General features: G+C 40.5%; 1 protein-coding gene and 1 pseudogene across 3 annotated transcripts; one reads left to right on the plus strand and one right to left on the minus strand.

Moving 5' to 3' along the window:
* The first annotated feature begins 4,668 nt into the window (after nucleotides 1-4,668).
* Nucleotides 4,669-5,745, plus strand: LOC147624395 (uncharacterized). The gene has a single exon (XM_086819830.1). The coding sequence runs from the start codon at nucleotides 4,669-4,671 to the stop codon at nucleotides 5,647-5,649; it is 981 nt and encodes a 326-aa protein (XP_086675956.1). The 3' UTR covers nucleotides 5,650-5,745.
* Nucleotides 5,746-17,965: 12,220 nt separating this feature from the next.
* Nucleotides 17,966-19,911, minus strand: LOC147624396 (chaperone protein dnaJ 49 pseudogene; annotated as a pseudogene). 2 transcript variants are annotated; one of them, XR_015269094.1, is made up of 2 exons: nucleotides 19,756-19,911; nucleotides 17,966-19,272 (listed from the first exon to the last, which is right to left on the minus strand). The product of XR_015269094.1 is annotated as a chaperone protein dnaJ 49 pseudogene, transcript variant X1 (transcript). The 2 variants fall into 2 exon arrangements; XR_015269095.1 differs by having other exon boundaries at nucleotides 19,710-19,810.
* Nucleotides 19,912-23,489: the final 3,578 nt, after the last annotated feature.

Below are 23,489 nucleotides of genomic sequence, written 5' to 3' on the forward strand. Positions count from 1 at the left end.
TGAGACTTTTGCTCCCACATGTCGTATGACCACTGTTCGTAGCATCTGTGCATTAGCAGCTCATAATGGTTGGAATGTACATCAGCTGGACATAAAGACTGCGTTCTTAAATGGAGATTTGCATGAGGAGGTGTATGTATCGCAGCCTCGTGGTTTTGTTCAAAGAGGGCAGGAAAACAAAGTGTGCAGGTTAAAAAAGGCTTTATATGGTTTAAAGCAAGCTCCACGAGCTTGGTATGAAAAAATACATGCATATTTGACTGCACATGGGTTTCAGAATAGTCCAACAGAAAGCACTTTGTATGTTAAACATGTGGATGGTGTGCATCTAATCATTGCTCTCTATGTCGATGACATGCTGCTCACAGGACCAAATGAGAGTCATATTGCTGATTTTAAGGCTGATTTGAATGCCTCTTTTGAGATGTCAGATTTGGGGCATTTGCATCATTATTTGGGGATACAATTTAAGCAGTGTGATGGAGGTATTGCTTTGTGTCAGACAAAGTATATTGAAACATTGTTGCGGAGATTTGGCCTTGAAGACTGCAAGCCTATTGCTACTCCAATGGAGACAGGTTTGAAGTTGAGTCTTCATGATGCTGGAGATCACTTTGATGTCACACTCTATCAGACAGCTGTTGGTTGCCTCATTTATGTATGCATTACGAGGCCAGACATTCAGTTTGCAGTCTCACAGGTGAGCAGATTTATGCATAGCCCAGGCATTAAGCATTGGCAGGCAGTGAAGCGTATCTTTCGCTATTTGAGTGGTACTCGGCATCTTGGGTTGTTTTATCCCAAGGGGGGATCATTGCCGCCAGATTTACATGCTTTTTCAGATTCTGACTGGGCTGGTTGTTATGACACACGCGTGTCCACGAGTGGTTTTTGCTTCATGCTTGGAAGCTCATGCATATCATGGTTGAGCAAGAAGCAGCCTACTGTGGCCACTTCTAGTTGTGAAGCTGAGTACAGGGTAGCTTTCACAGCTACGGTTGAGTGTGTGTGGCTCAGACGCCTTATGGCTGATTTGGGTGTTGGGCAGCCATCTGCCACCACCCTCTTCACTGACAGTCAGAGCGCATTGGCAGTTGCGCGGAACCCAGTGTTCCATGCTCGTACGAAGCACATTGAGGTGCACTACCATTATGTCAGGGAGAGACTCTCTGCAGGAGAGATCAGTTTGGCTTATGTGCCAACACAGGATAACCTTGCAGACCTTTTCACAAAGGCTCTGCCTCGTGAGAAGTTCGAAGCTTTTCGCAAAGCTTTGGGCTTACTCCCTTTTGTGGATTCGTCCACATAGCTAGACACTTCCCTATACATGAGTGCTAGCTCTTGTTCACCGCATCACTCCAGGGGGGATTTGTTACCATATTATAGTAGTGATGTGTGTGAACACACTTAGGACCGCCGGGGCACTTTTTCCCTCACTAGGAGGTTTTTTCCCCCGTGCATTGTATATACGCCCATTATCTTCTAGGGCTTGTTATCTTTCATTTTTGGCACTCATAATACACTACTGTGTTGTGCTCAAGCTTCCTCATCTTCTTGAAGTTGTGTGTGCATTCCTGCAACCCTAATTCCAACAAACTCTTCATAACTTCTTGTAGCTACTTCTTGTGCCCGTCTGGCCGATGCTTCCAATGCATTAGCACCTTCAATTCTCTTTAGTTGCTCTTCAGCTAATAAGTAGCTATTTCTTAGCTATTGATTGATGTGATCAAGCACTTGTTTGTGACTGGCCATCATTTTATCAATTTTCAAGGATTTTGTAATGATTACTTCATTTAAGGCTTTGATTCTTTCCGCATGTGCCTTGTTTAATTTCTCTCTTTCATCTTGAAGATTGACCACTTTTTGTTTCAATTCCGTGTGATGGATTTAGTGAGGGTGGTGATTTGTGTGGTTAACCCTTCTTCTTTGACTTGGAACAGTGCCTGAGCCTCCTTAAGTTGTTGTGTATGTTCTTCTTCTTTCTCTCGAGCATTAACCACCTCCTGTTGAAGGTGTTCTTTAGCTTGTTTGACTTGTGCAGTCAGCTCTATGTTCTCTTTGATTTTTTGCACTATGGTTTTGCTGAGCACTTGGTTATTTACTTCTAATACCTGGTATCTAGCCTCTTGTTCTTTTATAGCTTTCAGACCCTTGAGAATGACATCTCTCTGTGTAGCGTCGGCTACAGCCATTTGTTCCTTGAGCAGTTGTACTTGATCTGTTACGTCCTGTACTTGCTTCCATAAGGTTGCATTTCTGCCATGTAGCAAATGCGTGGTAAGTAAATGACATTGCCAAATCCGTTGTTCTTTCTCCCAAATGGAAGCGCTTGTAGAGGATCGGCCTTCTAATTCTTGTAATGGGGCAATTCGAGCAAGCTATCAAGACCCTCTATTGTTTCCTGTAGGAAGTGGTCATAATCCATGTTATGCAGAAATGAATCGGTCATGACATGGCCTTCATCATCCAGTCTTTGTCTCTTGCATGAGCTCTCAGGCTCATCAGCGCGTTTCCTTTTTTCAACTTCTTGACCATCCTCTAGAATCTCTGGTTGTATGGACACGGCCTCTTTATGTCTTCTATCCACGGCTTCCTTTGGCACCACTTCTACTGGAACCTTTTGTGCACCAATCTTCATGGACATTTGTTGATCTAAGAGAATAGAATCACGGAGTGGGGAGAGGTTCTTAAAAACCATATGTGCTAGGCTTAGAGGGGGTGTTTGTTGAGGTAACTCTAAATCTGTGCTCACTGGTACAACTAAAAGGGGGTGTTTGTTGAGGCAACTCTGAAGCTGTGCTCATCACTGGTACAACTAAAAGGCTAACTCCCCTTACCTCTTGCTATTCCACCAATTGCTGATAAGAAGCAATGTCATGGGCCAATTCAACTTCCAAGCGTTGGGACTCCTCTGCAACTCCTGGAATGATTCCCCTCATCTTTTTGTCTGTCTTTGTCTGTCTGCCCTTCTTTAGTTCCTACATTATATCCTTTTTTTCCTTTACAAGTGCTTGCTCTTCCTACAACTCTTAAGGGGTAATTGTTGGCATTTCTAGCGGTGCTGCAGCTTGTGGTACTTATTCTTCTGGCATGCTTTCTAGAATTGGAAGATCTACTGCATGACTAAGTACCTTGGTGAGAAAGTATGGATCGCACACTTTTGATTGGTGTGCCTTCAGATAGTTCTCCATCTCCCTGTGGATATACCAAGCCCAGTCTTCTTCTTTCTCTTCATGCACTTTGGCTACTCAGTTGAGAGGGACTTTGTTGTACCTAACGACTAGCTTGACCTACATAATTACAGACATTTCTTGGCAAGCTTTCTCTATTAATTTATCTTGCATATTCTCATATTCTTCCCCATTTGAATTGTACAAACTCCTTTTGAGCATTACTTCTATTGGCACCTTTTCAAAATTGTGAGTGTGTATTTTTATCGGGGGCGGTAGCTGCAAAGCTTCACATAGTAACTCTTCAGAGAGGAGGACATACTCTGTTGTACCATCTGCTTTTGTGACCTGTCCCCTCTTGGTTTCCCTACCATAGGATTTTAAGTATTCTTCACATAACTCTACGTTGATTGTGTGGGGGAGGCATTTGGCCATTCTTCCAAGCCCCACTTTCTCCAGCTTTTCTTTGACTTTTGAACCCTCCAAAATCTATAAACACTCTAGGCTATGGTACTGTAGGGTTATCTTTCCATGTACTATCTATTGATCTTTTCTAATCATTGAGCCCTTGAACATCTGTGCATATGGCCCTGGATAACTGAGTTTTGTATCATGTGGTGCTCTCTTCTTTATGTCCATTAGTGACCCTATGGTACTTGTTTGTGTGACAGCCGGTCTCTTCGACTTCTGGTTTTGGGGTTGCAGAGGATGACATCTGGGGTTGTAGAGGACGACATCTGGAACATTGAGAAGAGCATCAGTCATAATGACTGGTAAGTGCTTGTGGTTCTCCCCTCTTTTTTTTTAGTGATATGGTATGTTTGTGTGTTATGCTTGATGAGAAGGGGTTAGTGGGGTGGGCAATAACAAGGTGTATAAGACGTGAAGATGCAGATGTAAGTGCTTACTACTTGAAGATACAGGCGAAAGGCTTAAGCCGTGAAGTGTTAAATTGTGAGAGGCTTAACCCATGGGAGGCTTAAGCTGTGAGGGGGCTTAACTTGTGAGAGGCTTAATCCGTGAGAGGGCTTAACGCATGAGAGGGCTTAACCCACGAGGGGCTTGACCCGTGAGAGGCTTAACCCGTGAGAGGGCTTAAGTCGTGAGATTATAGGGTTCAGACCCGTGAAGTTGCAGGGTTTTAACCTATATAGTTGTTTATTTTAAACGAGTCTATGGGTCAACTAGGGCATGATTTATTCATCTGGACAGAGATTAAGGACTGTGTAGTCCAATCAAAAGGTTTGGTGTGGATGCCGTGAAATAGTAGACTGCTATTTCCTGGGGTATCTTAATTACTAAGAGTAAACATAATTTTTATGCACATTCTTTCTTACGGGCGATGGGTGAATAGATACAGACCATAGAACACAATCAGACAAAGTGCTACTATTCACAATAATGAACATGACATGCGATTGATTCCCACTATTCCAAAAGAAGGAAAGAAAAGAGGTTGTAGCATAAGCTCCCACCTAAAATCAAAGGTCGCAAAGCAATGACAGATGGAAGACCTCGTGTGAGTACAACCCGAGAGATGAGCACGAATGCAATGTATGAAGCTCGTATTTATAAAGTGTTGTTTGTTATTCACCTACTTGCTGATGTTCTACACGACTTGAATATGCTTAATAAGCATTTTCAAGAAGAGGATGTAGACATCGCCTCAATAAGTGCATACATTGAGGTCACTTTATCTTCTTTGAGACGTAAGTTCTTGGAAGAAAATTTTGGAAAAGATACAAAGTACTTAAAGAAGTTTATGTGTGATACTAAAGATGGTGCTTGGCATTATGTAAATGAATCTGGTGTGGAGTATACACACAGCTTGCTGTTTGAGGTTATTCCAGGTAAGGACAAAGAAGGCAAGTCTTTGGATAATGGGGGTAAAGGTGTAGAGAGTTGCAAGCAGCTTGCAAGGAGTTTTGTGCAAAAGGTGATTGATTATGTTAATGAGCATTTTCCGGATGTATACTTCTTGAATGCTACCAAGATGTTCTCTCCACAGTTTTATCCTAAGGACACCAAGTGTTCCAAGTCTACAATGGAGAGGTCAAAGAAGGTAAACGAATGGTTGAGTAGGCTCTTGAAAAAGGTTGGAGGTCATGTTGTGGATGCACAGGGATACAATGACGAGATTTTATCATTTACCGATACGCTATACTATGCATGCGATACTATGAGCATGAGAGATGCATGGCAGTTGTTTGCTTCAAATGTCAATTGGCAGCGCTCTTATCCGAATTTATTGAAGTTATGGCAATTGATTCTTGTTTTGCTCGTGTCATCTGTGTCTTGTGAACGAGGCTTTTCAAAGCAAAATGCAATTAAAACGTCTACGCATCAATGCTTGAAAGTGGACACATTAGACATGCTCATGCGTATCTCACTTGTTGGTCCAAAGTATGATGCAATTGATTGGGTGTCAGTCTACAAGATTTGGGAGCTCAAAAAATGCCGAAAAGCAACAGATGCTTAGTTTTTGCATATGATCAGCTTGATAGTAGCTTGTTGAGTAGTATGATGCTCTTGATGCATAATTGGTTGTGTAAATGATGGTCTTGGCAACAGTTTTTGGCAGCAGTTTGTGTACTCCGTGTAGAGATTGACATCTGTCAAGCAAGGCTTTTGCCGTGTATGACTGCTTCTTGTAATCAGATGTTCGACTACCTTTGGTTGAATGATCCCCATGTGGCTATGCTTTTACTTATCGACATGTCAATCAGCATGTGTAAATGTCGAAAGTATGTATAATAATTTGTGGTTTTTTCACTTGTTATACAGGGCTTCATGTTTTGCAAGTACATTCTCCTTTCGAGCGAACAAGGTTGTTGCTTTTCTCAACCCATTGTCTAGGCGTGTTTTTAGCAAAGAAGGTTGCCAAATTTCAGCCTATAGTGCAGCCCCATCTCAGCCCACAGTGCAGCTAATTTTGGGCCAAAAGATAGCCAATCAGTTTGCCTATCTTCAGCCCACAATCCAGCCCTTTCTCACCTTGAATGCAATCCGACAAGGTCTCCTATTTTCAGCCCAAAGTGTAGCCCACAGTACAGCCAATCTCAGCCCGAAAGAAAGCCCAGAAGTTTTAGCCGAATCAGCCCACTATTCAGCCCTTTCTCAGCCTGAATTCAACCCAATGTCCAGCCCCTAGTGCAGCTGATTTCAGCCCCTAGTGTATCGTGTTCTTGAAAGAAATCTTTGCAGATGTGCTACTGTTAGCATCTCCATTCTGTGGCAATGCAAATTTGTTGTATATACAGATGTGATGGTAGAAGTTTGCTACCAACACATTGTCCTTTCTTTTAATTTTGGGCTCATGTTTGCAGAATTTCTTTCCAAGATCTGATGTTACTTACTATTGTCAGTGCGTCAGACTAATTTGCTAGCTTCTTTTTGGAAGATGGTGACAATTCGGGAGCACAAGTTTGCCTTTTTTATAAAGGTAAGGGGAGCTTGAACACATGTGTGTCCAGGTTTTTTATTATTCCCAAAATACTTGAGTCCGTTTGCTATCATATGACTATATCTTCTTGAATTTATTGGAGCTTTACACAAATTCTTATATCTATGAGATGGTTAGTACTCTCTTGAGACCAGGTTGGAAACTGGAATTGCTCTACTGCTAATACCGGGGTACCTTGATGGAGAAATTCTTGTATGTGTAATGGCATCAAGATCCCAAGATCTGAATAGTTTTGATGGAAACAACAATGGCCAGGTAATTGGAACTTGAAAGTTGTGTTCAATACTATGTATCCAGACTTTTAAAAGAATGTTTAAATAATTAAGTGACTGATATTCTTGACAATGCTTATCATTGTAGAATATGATGATGGTGTTTGCTCGACCTTTGTATGTTTATTGGAGGTGACAACAATGAAGGAAATTTGTCTTGTCGAAGACACTAGCAAGGTGTGTGTCGATTCTAGTCGAGTCTTATTGTGAATCTGTTGATTCGTAGCTTCCCTGGCATACAATTTCTTCTTAAGTTTTTTTGTGAATTTCCATGTATCATGAACTTGTTGCCATTTATCTCGTTGTTTTAATATTTTTACAAATTTGAGTGAAGCCCTGGAATACTTTGGGAAGCTTCATAGGAAGCCTAGAATAAGTACACAGGGAGTCACAGTCCTTGTGCTATGGGGAGTCAATTTTAAGGCCTGATGGTAATCCCATCATCATATGGCTGCCAAAATCAAACAATGTGAAGAAAACCTCGCCCCACGGACTTCAACCCCACAACAGCTTCACCTAAAGTTTGACGAGTGGAGGCCTAAGCAACACCAAGCAAGTCACTCAACCACTCTCATCCATGCATTCAGCACCTACACAAGAGTTTGTGTGTTCAAGCAACCCCAATGGTAACCAACGAGCAATCTTATCTTTTGTCTCGACAACATGTGAGCCAAAAATTCAAGAATCAATTCCCACATCTGTAAAACGGAGACTTATGAGCGCATCAAAGATAAACTCACAATGCTCTTGTCACCCCTCTAGATGTGAAAAATAAGTGCACAAGAACCTGTTTCTCGCAAGTCATGCCCTAGCTGACCCATAAAGTCAATTTTAAAGAAAAGGGGTCAAAACCTACAACCTCATGGATTTCCAACTCACAGAAATCTAATTCATGGATTTCCATCTCATGGAATTACACTTCACGGAATTCCATTTCACGGCCTACACTTTCACGGAAACACCATTTCATGGGATTAACTTTCACAGGTTTAGGCCATTTCATGGAATATCCCTTCACGGCCAAAAAACCTGCAATCTCACGGGATTAGGCCATTTCAAGGAATATCCCTTTCACGGCTTTAAAAAACTGCAATCTCACGAGTTCAGGTTTCTCACTCACGAATTACAGTCTCATGACTTAAGAACCTGCACTTTCATGATTTAAGCCACATCACGAATTAAGCCATCTCATGCATTAACACTTTCCCAATGATCTTCAATAGCCATTATATATTTGTTAAGTTTATAGCTTACTATTCTTTTGGCTAAACTAATGTAGCAGCTGCTCCATGAGTACATATCCATACTCATGCAGCACTGGAGAACATTCGCACCAAAGCCTCACCCTCGACAAGTTCCAGGTACATCTCTGGATGAGGGGGCCATGGTGGGCGAAAGCCTGGTCAATGGTACAACCCATCGCCTGGAATTTTCTTCAAATTCCAAACCTCTCCAAACGACAAAACAATGATCTTCAATCATTAGTGAAGATATCTATATTAGCCTCACAAGACAACATAATTCTTTCAATCCTCCACCAACAAGTGGCTACTTCAACACAAAGCAGTGCAATAAGAGTCTATATGAATCAATTCTTGTACTTCATGTATATCTGCTTCTTCATAAGAGCACTTAAATATATCTAAAAACATAAAAATCACATGAACAGAAGAAAGCAGGAACAGGTCCTACTCAACAACATTTGACAAGAATCTTGTAGTACAAAGGGAACATTATTGAAGGCCAATTTCTTCAAATGATGAATGTCACTTCAATGAATCAAATGAGGAACTGAGAATCACTATCTCGTTCTGATGATTAAGTCTACGTTCCTCGGATCCTTCCCTCTCCTCTCCCATTATTAACATCTCTTAGTATCCCCACTAACAAAAAGGCACATGTAACCTTACTTATGATTGCCAAAAACAAAGGGCTCACACAAATATAAAAATGCAATCATTCACAAAAATGCAATCATTCACAAATATAAAAATGCAATCATTCACAAAAATCCCCACCCTATTAGGACTAACCTTTTCATTCACTGTGACTAGCTTTTCTTATTCCTTTTCGGAGGGACAAAGACCATTGACCGTCAATCAACATCAAAGCCATCCACAAAGCGTGTCCATTCTCCCCACACAAAGGTCTACAAGATGATCACGAGGACGCGATTACCATCAAGAAGGGAGAATTGTTAACCCAATTCTAGGGTTAACAAGATCTGCTGCTGCCATTATCTTACATCAAGGAGTCACGATAGATACACCAAAGGGTCATACACTCAAGATATGAAGCAATAGTGTCCAAAGCTACAACTTGGACGGGCGCTTGTAATGGTGCGACGGAGTATTTATGGTGATTCTCGCTTCAAGAGCGTGTGGTAGCAAGTTAGGATGAAGTCCTAAGTGATGTACTTCATGGATATATTATGAGAGTAGTCATTGTAATAGCATTAGTCCTCTTATGAGCCTAAAAAGTGCCAGGCTGAGTGTGAACACTTATGGCCATGTATATAAGTGAATCTCTCTCATAATACAATATACTCTCCCATTGTACAATTAATTCTCTTACTAATCTCTCTCCCTAATGCATGCTAGTGAGTGTGTGTGAGTGAAGTGAGGTGAGAGGAGGGACGAGTACCCGTAGTGCAACACGGCGGTGTGACAACGCTCGCGTGGGAGGCGCGGTGGAATTACTTCTCAAGGAGTTGTAGAGCTTGAAGACCTCAAGGATTATGAGCTCGGACATTAGAAAGATCCTCACGATAGTTGCGGTTCACCAGGTAATCTCTTGTTGGATGTGTTTCAAGGAGGATTAGGGTGAGCCATAACAGGTACGAGGATGGGAAGGCTTGGCTAGAAGATTAGCAACAAGCAAAGCTCTCCATCAACAAACAAAGCTCTTCATCAACAATCAATCTTCATCGCGGCTGTAATATGCCATTGGCCAATGCATTATGAAATGAAGATATGCCTTGATGCTATGCCAATTGCCAAGAGAACATTGGTTGTGGTTTGAGTACATAGGAAATTTGAGATTTGGTCACTAATACAAAGGAGGCCATGCCAAAAAAAATTTAAAATTTACATGCATGGTTGGGATTAAAGGCAATTGTGGACACTTATAAGATTCTTTTTGATGCCAAAGATGCTTGGAAGCAAAGGGTGGTACTATGGAACATGCAAAAGGCAAATAGGTACCAAAAGAGCTCTTGAGCAAAATCTACAGATTCACAAAACCCTAATTCATTAAAATTACATTGGGTCCAGAGTTTGGCTGATTATATAGGCTCTTAGTAATCCCTTACACCTTCCCAACAAGCCTTAAATCTCTCTGTTCTGACATCAATTGATTCCCCAACTTGCCATTTTTCATTGGAGGTTAAACTTGTGCCCAATCAGAAATAGCGAGCTATTCCGACAAGCCTTAAATCTCTCTGTTCCGACATCAATTGATTCCCCAACTTACCATTTTTTATTGGAGGTTAAACTTGTGCCCAATCAGAAATAGCGAGCTATTTGGGACAAATGACATCATAGGATGGATGTAAATCATTAGGTCTTCCCAAAAATCCATAGTACACCCAAATCCGATGTTCTTTGGGAGGTCAAACCTATATGGTTGACTTTGACCAAAAAGTCAAAAATAGAGGATATCTACACTTTGACTTTGGTCAAACCCTCTTAGGCATAGTTACTACTTGTCATCATAAGCCCATATATCAAACTTCATGTAAATCCAATGACTTTTGAGTACTCTGTGGCCTAATTTCTATTTTCACCGGTGTTGCATAAACCCTAAAACACAGAGAATATTAGAACTATTCAAAAATCTTCTGTTCTTGCATATTTGCATTCTACGCCACAAGATCTTTCAATAGAGCCCTGTATCATCAAATTCCAACACCATTCAAGCCTTCTACTAGCCATTTTCCATTTTTCGTCATTATGTCAAGTGGGCGTCCATTCAAGCAAGCGATGGAACTTCAAGAGATAAGGGCAGATAAGGAAATGGTGAATGAGGATCTTGTAGAGGATAGTGATGAAGAGGATTTTGAGGACATGCAAGCAAGAAGCAATGTTTTTTCCAAGCAACCTTCTTCAAACATATTTGGTGTACAAGGACAAGGCTTCTCTCAAGCAAGGCTAGCCAGAGATTCTTCATTTTTGAAGGCAATGGATGGAGATGCCTATCAAAGGCCTTTATGATTTGAGAGTCAAGATAAAGGACAATATGGTTTTGAAGACATAAGGATTATATAACATTATGATGCAAAAGCAAGGCTTATATTTGCCATGATGCATGTACTTTTGCATACAAGGTTTTTGGAATCAATGAAGTGCAAGCTTTTCTTGATTATATGGTATCTTCTCAAGTGAGTAGTTTGTGGCTCAAAAGAGGAGAGCCATTTGCACAAAGATTGTTTACATTTGATGTGGCGAAGGAGTCACATGCATGGGACTCAAGGATTGGATTCGTAATTGGGATGCTTATTTGTTGAAATGAGTGATGCTAGAGTGCCAAGTCACCTAGCCAAGTTATCCCACATGAGCTATCATAGCTTTGTTGTACTCTCCTCATATAAAAGAGGACCATTTCAAGTAATGCAAAATGTAGCAAGCTCTCAAGCCTCTCTATGAGTATAAGTCTCAATCTTATAACCTAATTGAGCTTGAGTCTTAGTTCATTCATTATATTTGTTATTAGGTATCACCCACCCTAGCTCAGCTTAGCACTAATCACATGTTAATTAGATTAGGATTACGATCTAATTAGATAATTTATTGTCTCAATAGTAGGGAGCTTGATCCATGAATTTCAACATGGTATCAGAGCCGGCCCTTTCTCCATGAGCTTCTCCAACCCTTCATTGCATTATTATCTACTTATATTAGCATTAACATCTCATTTGCATCACTAATCGCAACCTTATCTTCATCTCCCTTCTTGTGGTCCAAAATTACAAGAGCTTGTTCTCCTCAACCAAGCCACCATTTCCCTTGAAATTTTAGGAACAAGTTACCCAGCCCTAGGTGCATCTATAGCTCAGAGCAATTCAGCACATTTGAACTACGCAGCCCGAAATAGGCGTTGCAGTTAGCTACTGGTCTTTTGACGAATTCGTTGCGCCTACTCCAAATTGAATCAAGCACTCTTGGGAAAATATTAGACATAGCCTAAGCTACCCACAGCCCAAAGTTGGGCCTGAATCGACCACGGGTTAAGCCAAATCAAGCAAAAAACCTATCGGAAGAAGACCTATTTTGTGGGTTTTTTTAGTTGGATTTTCTTTGTGTTCCTTATCTTCTCATCAAGGGCAAAGAGCTCAAGAAAAAAATCCCCTTCAATGCTTGCTCCCTCATGCTCAATTTAAGGCTCCATCTTTTAGCTCTGTTAATCACAGTGATTAACACTTAATCACTATCATTTTAGCAGCCATTTAGTAGAAATTGAGTTCAATCAAGGTCAAAATTAAAAAAACTCGAGTGCTATTCCATTGTGGGAAACTCTTTGTTACATCAAAATTCATCTCAACCACTTGCATTGCTCAAAATTAAGTGAATTTTCACTGCATTGGGTTTATCTCTAGTTTGCAAATCACTTGTAAAAGGGTTAGACACTGCCTGAGCACTAAAATCAAGGCTCAAGGTAAGACCCCCTCCAATCATGGAGCATGTAGAAGTCATCTCAAGATTTAATGGTGATGGTTTTTTCATATGGCAAAGCAAGACCATGTAGTTGCGTATGCGTAAGGGGCTTCGGCACCTTATTGAGGATGAAGAAGTGCAGGTTGAGCCACTTCAAAACAACAAAGCATTAGGCCTCATCGCTCAAAATCTCGATGACGATGTGATTAGTCACATTACTAGCATCAAGGATGCCAAGTTGGTATGGCAGAAACTCAACAAGATTTTCGGCACCGACTCAAAGAGCTCAAAGATCAACCTTCTCATACAGTTCTACAAGCTTGACAAGAAGGAGACCGAGACCATGGCACAACACATCAGTAAAGTCAAAGGTATCAAACAACAACTTAGTGCATTAAAGAAAGTCATTGAGGAAGATGAATCTTTTGTTGTATTGTTAAAAAGTGTTGACAAAGAACCTTATGAATTAATTGTTGCTACACTTAAAAATGTGCCCAACACTAAACTTCAAGATGTAGAATCATCTCTACTTGAACAAGAATCCAAATTCAGAGATAAAGAATCATTCAAATCACATTCAAGTGAGCAAGCACTGTATACAAAAGGGTGGGAGATTTCAAAGGACAAATCAATCAACATATCAACTTCCAAGATGCTATCACTGTGGAAAACTTAGTCATACCAAGAATGAATGTCACAATAAAGATAAACCAAAGCTTGTTTGTGACTATTGTAGAAAAATTGGTCACCTAGAAGAAGATTGCTATCAAAAAAAGAAGCAAGCAAACTACATCAAGGCTAAAGCTGTCTCGGCTGAAGACGTGCTCTTCTAGAGAAAGAACCATTGTACTTTTCACCCCTCTTGTCTCTACAAAAAGTGTGATGCAATCAGCCTCTGAGGCCATATGATGCACTCAAGCTGAAATTCATAGCCAAAGTAGCTATAATGCCAAAGTAGCATAAAGGCTAAAGTAGCCTAGCACAAGGGGAGAGAGAGGAAGAGTGAAAGCCTAAAAATTGTACCCAATCTAGCATCAAGGGGGGGTGTTGAAATGAGTGATGCTAGAGTGCCAAGTCACCTAGCCAAGTTATCCCACATGAGCACTCATAGCTTTGTTGTACTCTCCTCATATAAAAGAGGACCATTTCAAGTAATGCAAAATGTAGCAAAGTCTAAATCTTGTAACCTAATTGAGCTTGAGTTTAAGCTAAATTAGCTTAGTTCATTCATTATGTTTGTTATTAGGTATCACCCACCCTAGCTTAGCTTAGCACTAATCACATGTTAATTAGATTAAGATTACGATCTAATTAGATAGCACTAATCACTGTTAATTAGATTAGGATTACGATCTAATTAGATAGTTGATTGTCATTAGGGAGCTTGATCCATGAATTTCAACATTATTTTCATGCCTTTTCTTGTGAGACGAGCTTGCCAAAGTGAAGAAAGTAACTTCTTATTTCAAAGGAAGAGCTAGATTTTGGTGATTGAAGGAAATGCACATCTATAATTGGGATTGGTAAAATTTAGCATATGATATTGTGCAATACTTTATGACCACCCAAGAGAAAAAGTTCTTTAGAGATCGATGCATGGTATTCTCACATGAGGACTCTCTATCTAGCTATATGGAGAGATATTGGCACCTTTCTTTCTTCATTCCCAACATCAAAGAGAAGGAAAGTATAGAGGGTTTTGTACAAAGATTAGACAAAGATTTCATGCAAGTATCTCAAAGTATTTTGCAAATTGATAAGGATATTGGTCTAGATGAGATCATGGTGTTGATGGGACTTGTCCACATGCATACCAAAAGGGTCAATCACAAGGGCAAGTTTATTGAGCTAAGGAAGATAAAATTGAATGAATTGGTGGTACCCATTCTTGGCTACACTTCATGTTTGAATGGGAATGGAATGCTTCAGCTCATGTTGAGGGATTTGGATATCAAGAATGATAAAAGAGGTTACTCGCTCACTCAATCTTTTGTTCATTGCATAGAGTATGACTATGTAGGTCTTTATGCACACATTTTGGGTGTTGAAGTGGATGAGACACTTGCTGTAATTTCTGGACAGCAAGTAAATGAGGAGATCTCGATGCTGGTTCTCTCTCAACAAGACATCACCCCGATGTGTTTGTGGCCAATGGGAATACACAAGTTGAAAATGGAAATGCTTGGATTACTTCCATAAGTACTTTGATGGATAAATTTTTAGCTTATGATATGATGCCACGAGATCATGAAGACGTGATCATTGAGGATATTTTGGATGTGCTTGCAATTGTGTTTTGACACAAGGAATGATGATTCATGTGATATTGCACATACCTATGAGGATGCATTTGGCATATGCCATGCACATGAGGATGAAGATTACACATATGGTGAAGACATGCATTATTGGTCATGGTGACATTAGGCGTCTTGATGATGATGCTTATGCAGTTTGTTGATGATGACTCATATACCATCATTACTAGTGATGATGAGGAGAGCATCGATGTTGATGTGGATGATGGTAGTATGCATACACATGCTGCATATGATGAGGAGGAGAGCATCTATGTTGATGTGGATGATGGTAGTATGCATACACATGCTGCATATGATGAGGATGAGTCCTATGATGCTAGTGAGCATGTGGATGACATCATTGATGTGGATGGCATTGATGATATGGATGATATCAATAATGAGGCTACTCATGCATCTAGTAGTGTGAGCAGCCATTGGATACTTCATGGACCCAATCTATGACCCTTTCTTGAGAGATGAGTGGAGAGTCTATGATTGTGACCTCTACAAGGGTTATGCGGACAGTGATGAGGATTATGCCTTGGTACATATGGATTATGCTCAGGTAGTTACTTGTGATGTGGATCATGCCTATGGACCTATGCAAGGTGATGGATGCAATGAGGACATGGATTCACATTTGATGGAGCATGCTATGGAGTATGAGTCATTCTCTTTTGATGCTTATGGATGCCTATGCATTGACACAGACATAGTCTATCAGGCATTCACTTTTGGACATGATGTATTCGCATATGATCCGAGTGGGTGGATCTATATGGGCTATCATGTATCCACATGGTCATATGCATAGGTGCATTATCTTTTTGACCCAGGGGGACATTGGTGCATTACATCATCCATTTGATCCAGAAGGATGCAGGATAGATATGGTCATGGGTCAGGCATAGCTTGGATTTCCATTCGATCCAGGCATCATTATCACTAGCCTCACTGTTGACGACACCCTCCTATCCTTTCCATTTGATCCCGGCGAGCGTCGTGGACATGTTTTTGATGGCGGATACATCTAGGGCATGAGTGCATTTTTGTCTTTTATATATAACCTCTTGTATATGTTTGTGCACGATCACCCTTCAATTTCGAGAACGAAATCATTGTAGAAGGGGATGGTTTGTAACGAAGTAGATTTGGTGTCATATGCACATAGGGAGATAGGGCCTAGGCACTTGGGCTTAGGATCATTTACATATGTGCCTTTAGGGGCCTTGGGCTATGTATGATACATAGGGCTCATTGGCATTGTACACATTATTGATCATTTGACTATTACCTTTCTTAGAGCTCTCATGCCCAAGCTTTCATCGTGGACTTCTCCCATATGAGATGTTAGGATGGTGACCTACACCCATGTTGTCACTCCATGCCTTGAGTGGCCAACCCTAGTTTCTTGCATTAGAATAGTGTCCATGGATATATTTCTATTACTCATGACCTCACCTTTTTTAAAAAAAATTACAATGCGGTACTTAAATTAGATGCCATAAAGGTAAATACGACACTTAAATTAGATGCCATTAAGGTAGATTCAAACTCAATGTAACCTCACTTGATGAGACGCAATATTGCATCCTTGCAATAGAGCAGCTTGTCACACTATGGTGAAAATATAGAAAGAGTACAACTACTTGAACCATGCATTAACATTTTTACTTCTATTATGATGCAAGAAAGAAAGTGATTCTTGAGATAGTTGGCACTTCTTACTTGACATGGCAAGTTAGTCGTGATAGAGATCATGCAACTTTGCATTGATATCTTGACCCTTTCAACATAGCTAAAAACTTATTCAAAGACTACATTAATTGTTTGAAGATTCTAGCTTTCTTTATCAAATGGGCATTTGCAAGTTAATCATGATAGAGGTCATGTAATTTTGCATTGATATTTTGATCCTTTCACATAGTTAACAACTTCTTCAAAGACTTCATGGATTGTTCTATCCTCAATCACAGTCACAAATAGGTATTTTATGTAGCCAACTTTGCTCTTATTTATCTAGTGCAAAGCACTCTCTAGATTAGTAGACTTGAATGTACATTCCATCAAATGCTTGGTCATCAACTCACAAGCTCAACGTAGACAAGCATGTTGCCACATCGTAGGGCTACCATGTGACTCACCTTGATATTGCACTACCTTGTAGGGGTATTAAGCCTTGTAATCAAGCCACAAAATACCAATCAACATGTTACCTTTGGCAAAATATCCTACCATTGTATACACAATTTTTAATTCATATTTTAACTACAAACTTCAAAAGTGTTTTACCATGATGCCATATTATAAGATCAAATCTATTACTTGAGGTGTAATATAAGACTAAAAAATAGATTGCAAATGCACTCTCTTACAAACACATGTAGGAAATGTTCTCTAAACTCAAGCAAAAAACTGTTTATGCAATGCATACCTACTTCATTAAAACTTTTCATACATGGAGGCCATACTATTTTCCTTCAATACAAAGCTTCACAACCATGAGGACTGAAGCCTCAAACTTCTCAAAATAGAGAGAGAACAGTTCGGTCCTAGCGAGACTAGGTCCTAAAACCGACGACCCCATTAGGTCGCATCGATGCCCAAGTGGAGCCCAACAGCTTTACTCAGAAAATGTGTATTTATTACCAGACTGTAGGACATTACTTCAAAAGAATATGCACGCCCTCTTAAATGCTAGTTGTATAGCCATAAATGTAGGCACTATGAAATTGATCATCCAGCATGCCCACCCACACAGCTTCTCATGAACAGGGAGGAGGGGGGTGGTCTTTATACATCATACCCAAGCCAGCTGACCACAAACCACCACCAAAGTGCAAAGATTGGAATTTGAACCCCACATCTAATGATTGAAAGCCCAATGTGACCAAAACACACACACACACACACGTGTGTGCGCACAGAATAATCAATCTTATTATAAAATTCAAATAAACGTATACAAAGAAAAAAATGCAAGTTGAAAAAAAAAAAACCAACCACATTTCCCTTTATCACATTTCAGTATGTATGTACTTTAACAAAACGATACTATAAGATGCAGCTCCAATGCACCCACATCATCATCAAAACACAGGAGGTAAAAAATAAAAGCAGGGTGGCGAACCAATTGCTGCTTTCTACAGCATGAAAAAATAGGTTAGCCCAATTAATGCTAGCGCACTTGTGACTGAACAAGTCAACTCAGTGCTTGCATGGTCACGAATAGTACATTATCCAAGATGAAGTTCTCCACAGACTGATCAAGAACTCTTTGGGCATGAGAAAACAGCCTACTCACTCAACATAAAAGCTCCGTAGTCTGTCACAATTGGGCGTCTTGAAGGAAGGGTTCCACCGCCGATAGTTCAACTCTCTCCGACAGTTGTACCCGAGGATTTCCATGTGGTCTCTCTCCACTTTGGCCTCCACACTTCTACGAGAGGAGCTTCCCGGCGGATAATCCCTGTCAAAGGCTTGAGACTTTACAAAGAAGGGCACTTGGTGCTCCTTAGTAGAATACTGAAACTGATATGGTGCTACTTGCTCCATGTTGTAGACAGGACCAGAAAGCGGGATAAGGCTGATCAAAAACAAGGCCAAAACAGGTAGCACTTGCAAGAAGGTAAGCAACCCCCCTGATTTTTCGTGGGATCCACCCCCATCAGCTTGCCGGGCAGCAGCTGCCGTTCTCTGTGTCCGGACATAATGTGAGCGTTGGAATGCGTTGTTTGCATAGGACGAGCCAAAGAAAAACGAGTTGAAGATGTCATCTGCATTAAACATCTCATCGTAGGCGAAGCCATTTCCTCCACCACGATACCTAGCGCCAGTCTGATGACCTACCCTGTGAGGCTCCTCAGGACCATACTGGTCGTACTTTGCCCTGAGGTTCTCATCATTCAAACATGCAAAAGCCTTTGAAACAGACTTGAAAGCATCCTCTGCACCAGGGGCACTGTTCTTATCTGGGTGGACCTTCAGAGAGATTTTCCTGTATGCCTTCCTGATCTCTTCAGGAGAGCAACCCTTGGTGAGCCCTAAAATCTGGTAGTAGTCTTTGGTCTTTCGAATGCAGCGGACAATCTCAACCTGCTCTGCAGATGATACTACCTTGGGCGCAGAATTACCATTTGCCCCTGCTGTCCCCAGCTTACTTGGATCATGCTGACTTTGAGACTGTCCGTCTTGACATCCAGCATCTTTCATATCCTTTCTTATAGATGATAAGAGGGAGCCCAGAGGTAAGCTCGGATCCAGCCGTTGGGCCTTTGATAGAAACTTGAAAGCCCTTTCTTTATCCCCATCCTTCAGGGCTTTGTTTCCGAGATCCATACAATTCTGAGCTGCATCTTTGTTGCTGTCCATGCTTATGATCGGAAGAGCTTAGAGCTTAGAAGCTATGGAGATCTGTGAGCACAAGAAGAAATGTATCAAAAATCTCTCACTGAGAGTTTTTCTGGTCGTCCACCGCCCTCATGTCAAGAGATTAGGGTTTCACAACACTGCCCTTCAAGTTTCACATAGCCATACCGACTTGCTTTGTCAGCAAACACAGCTTTCACAGACACAAGGGAGATTAGAGTCTTACAGAGGCGACAAAGATTAAAGTTTATAAAATAACAGGGCTTCACATCAACTAGGGTTTCAAGGGTTTCACAGTGAACAAGGTTTTTAACCAAAGAAATTAGGGTTTCACAGAGGCTAGGGTTTCATAAAGCCCTTACTGCACGCAAAGGGCTACACAAAACTCAATGAACATGGAACCCTAAAATGCTTAGCGTGATCGAAGGTATCTCATACAATTGGAGATCAAAAGCAGATCTGGAAGCAGAAATTACACTTACGACTAAGCAGGCCATAGATCACAAACAGAAATCTAAATTATCCAACCTTCGCTATGTCCGCTCGCTGGGCAGAGAGGGACTTTCGCCGATGTCTTCAGAGCTCTAATCTCACAGATGCTATACATAAATACCTATATATTACAATTATGCTATACATAATTACAATATGTTTCTATGTATGTACCTACACACACATGTACACATGTATATCACATAAGTACATGTACGTATACACAGTCTCACCTATATGTATCTACATACACTTTTCTCAACTATATATATATACATGTATATGTATGCATACATATATACTTGTGTCTCACCTATATATATGCATACATATATATTCATGCATAAACTTTTCCATATGCATATATAAGGGACTTTATAGACCAACCCACGTCCATGAACTCTCTCCCCCATGCGATTGTTCCTACGACGTTAAAAAAGCTTCTTTCATCGAGTGTGTGAGTAAATAAACAAAATGAGCTAACCCTTCTATCACCCGTGCGGTAGATTGGTTAGCTCATGGAGTTGTTATTCAATACGTCTCGTGTTTGAATCTCACTTCCATTGGATAGATCATATTTGGTCTCTTGGGATTGTTCCTACAACATTAAAAAAACTTCTCTCTCTCTCTCTCTCTCTCTCTCTCACACACACACACACACACATTTAAAAAAAACTTAAACTCATGCCGCCTCTAGCTCGGGGTTGGCTTACCCCCTCTATTCAAACCAGCTCCGAATTTGATTAATTAACCCCCTCTATTCAGGCCAGCTCTAAATTTAGCTAAGCTTTTAACCTTACGACGTATAGGCCGAGCGTAGTGAAAATAAAAATAAAAAAATGCCTCGTTCAGCGGTCACTCTCTCCCCCGTTCGTTCAACGCTCTCTTTCTCGCTACGTTCAGCGCTCTCTCTCGCTCGCTTGCTTGCTCGCTACGTTCAGCGCTCTCTCTCGCTCGCTTGCTCGCTCGCTTAGCGGGACTTTACCCCAGCTCGAATACCAGCCACACCTACCTTTTAAAGCCTTTAGCGAGACTCCAGATACCTAACACTCCAGACATAGTCAATTTTAAAAATAAAAAATAAAAATAATCCTAAGCTCTAACATCTAAGCCTTTTATTGTCCCATGTCTAAGGTTCCCTCTCTCCAAGTAATTAATTAATACAAAACATAATTTTGGTGCCATATTGGAGCCTATGGTTGGGTTGGGAGTCCTAACCAAATTCATGTATGTCCTATGTCCTTATAGATGTATATGTTGTTTTGTGTAGATGATTATGGATTGCAGATGCTTGGACAAGCTTCTCAGGTATGTTTATGTGTGTGTTGGTCTTCGGCAGGAACATAGGTATATAGACTTCTTACTTGGGGTGTTTCAGTTGCATTTGGGCAACATATACAACACCTTATGAGCTAGTACAATTACACTTGTAGAGACCAATCCCTTTTTTGAGCTCAATCACCTTAGTTCACCCCTCATTGTACTAGATCCAAGCATCTTCAAAGTTCATGATAGAGTCTGAGGAGACAAATGAGCATATACTTCTTGTTTCCTTACTCTATGCATGTATCAAATGACAAATTTTAAAGGTTCTAGAGTGATTTCTCAATCCAAATATGTTTGGTAGCTAATGACATGTGGTGGCTATGTGTTTTGACTTTTCTTGCGTACTCAATTTATAAAAAAATGCCTACTTGAGCTTGGCTCAATCCAACGACACTTGAGCACATACACACATCCCCCTCGATAGAGGAGTGGGGGAGGGGGACACTTTTCACAGATGTAACATAGCACCTAAGTGCAAGGAGGGGTTAATTAGGAGACATAAACATGTAAGGGACCATTAAACACATAGTTATTTAATGTTATTTATTTATGCAATTCAGTCATGTATATTTAGAAATGGGGGGTTCTAAATTCAAAATCCAAACATGTATACTTACAAAAGGGGGGTAAACAATTATGTTTAAAAATTTGTAAATTTTTAAAAAATAGGGGTATTGTAAATGCATGCCTACATGCATTACAAAGAACACACACACACACACATGCATGCATTCATGTATGCCTACATGCATGTGCTATATATACCACATGCATGCCTACATGCATGTGGTATATGTGGGTTTTTATAAAGTGACCCCCACCAAGAACACACACACACACATGCATGCATTTATTCATGTAGATGCATGTATGCACTCACAGAGCATGCAATGTATACTACACTTTGTATATGCTTTTGGATTTATTGAACACATCGAGCATTTTCTCTACAACTCATCAATCTAAACAAGCACTATGAATGTGAAAATTTAAATGTTGACTTACTCATATCATAGAACATTCTTCTTTTAAGAATAACAATTAAATAAATATGTGACATTACATAGAAATTAAAACCAGTAAAGGTCATAAAAATTGGATAAGGTGGTGAGACTAGAATATCATCACCCAAGTGTAGCACCTCACCTAAAGAGAATGTGGGGGAAAGGGAGAGCTTCAAACCCTAGCAAGCAAACACGCACACAAACAAGAGAGAGATGGATAGCTGAATTGTCTTCTATCTTCTTCTTTACTCAATTAACATAACATAAAGATAAGAGTACACACTATATGGGTTAGTACTCAACTACTACAATATAAAAGGGTCGATCCATAATGTGAACCCAACTAAATGAGATGGCGCTATAACTATGCCAGTCTCTAGTAATCCAAAATGGCTATCACACAGCCTGTCATCCCACTGGCCACATATCACCCATAATCTCACCAACCATGCCAGTGGTGTAAATGCGGAAGCTATCACCCAAGCGGGTCATCAATGTCCACCGTAGCACTAGTTGAGCTCAATATCTCAACACTCCCCCTCAAGCTCAACTCCACACATTGCACTCCAAGTAAGCTCCTAAACCTGTGGAGCTTCTCTGTGCCCAATGCCTTCGTGAAGATGTCAGCCACCTAATCCTCTGTGCTGACATATACCCGATCTACATCTCCTACTAGAACCTTCTCCCTCACAAAGTGATAATGCACCTCAATGTGATTCGTTGCCCTATCCATGGGGTCTCCCGTGTCACCAAGTAGCTTCTGAAACCAAGCTACCTCACAAGCTGACATAGAGAGCATCGACTCTACTACATGAGCAGAGAGAGTAGAGAGAGAAAAATAACTTACTACATGAGATTGGGATATGAGAGTGGGAAGATTGTTACAGACATGAGGAAAATTACTTATGTGCTTCAAAATTTATTTCTTACTAGTCTACATGAGAGTAATTGACTCAGGGGTGCCCACTTGCTAGTTTTCAAACTTTTACAACCAATCTTTGTGGTGGGCACACAAAATCACCTTTCCCAAGTTTCAGAGTCACTAGATATGAGCAACTACACTATTATAGTATTATTGAACAAGGCGAAATGTCCACTAGCCACACTGGAGTGGGCTTGCTCAAGGACATTGACGTATTTGAATTCCTAAGGATAGCACCTCTCATAATCTCATCTTGGCTTAACTTGTTTAATTGTACCATAATTAGCTGGTAGGGGTTGCCTTTTCAATAAGGCATCTTGCTTTGTCTCTGTTAAGGGGTATCTCTTGGAAGACCATTGGCCAAATACTATGGACAATCTCTTCAGCCCATTATGGAACAATACAGAGTTTGAATAATGGGGCATTCGATAATTCATCCTCCACTCTGACCAATGGTTCTCCATTAGGTATGTGTGCATGCATATGTTGTGAGTCCTTTCACACTATCACCATGAAAT

Source organism: Cibotium barometz, chromosome 25 (genome assembly GCF_041138505.1).
Source record: "Cibotium barometz isolate CiBa-2024 chromosome 25, ASM4113850v1, whole genome shotgun sequence".
NCBI lineage: Eukaryota > Viridiplantae > Streptophyta > Polypodiopsida > Cyatheales > Cibotiaceae > Cibotium > Cibotium barometz.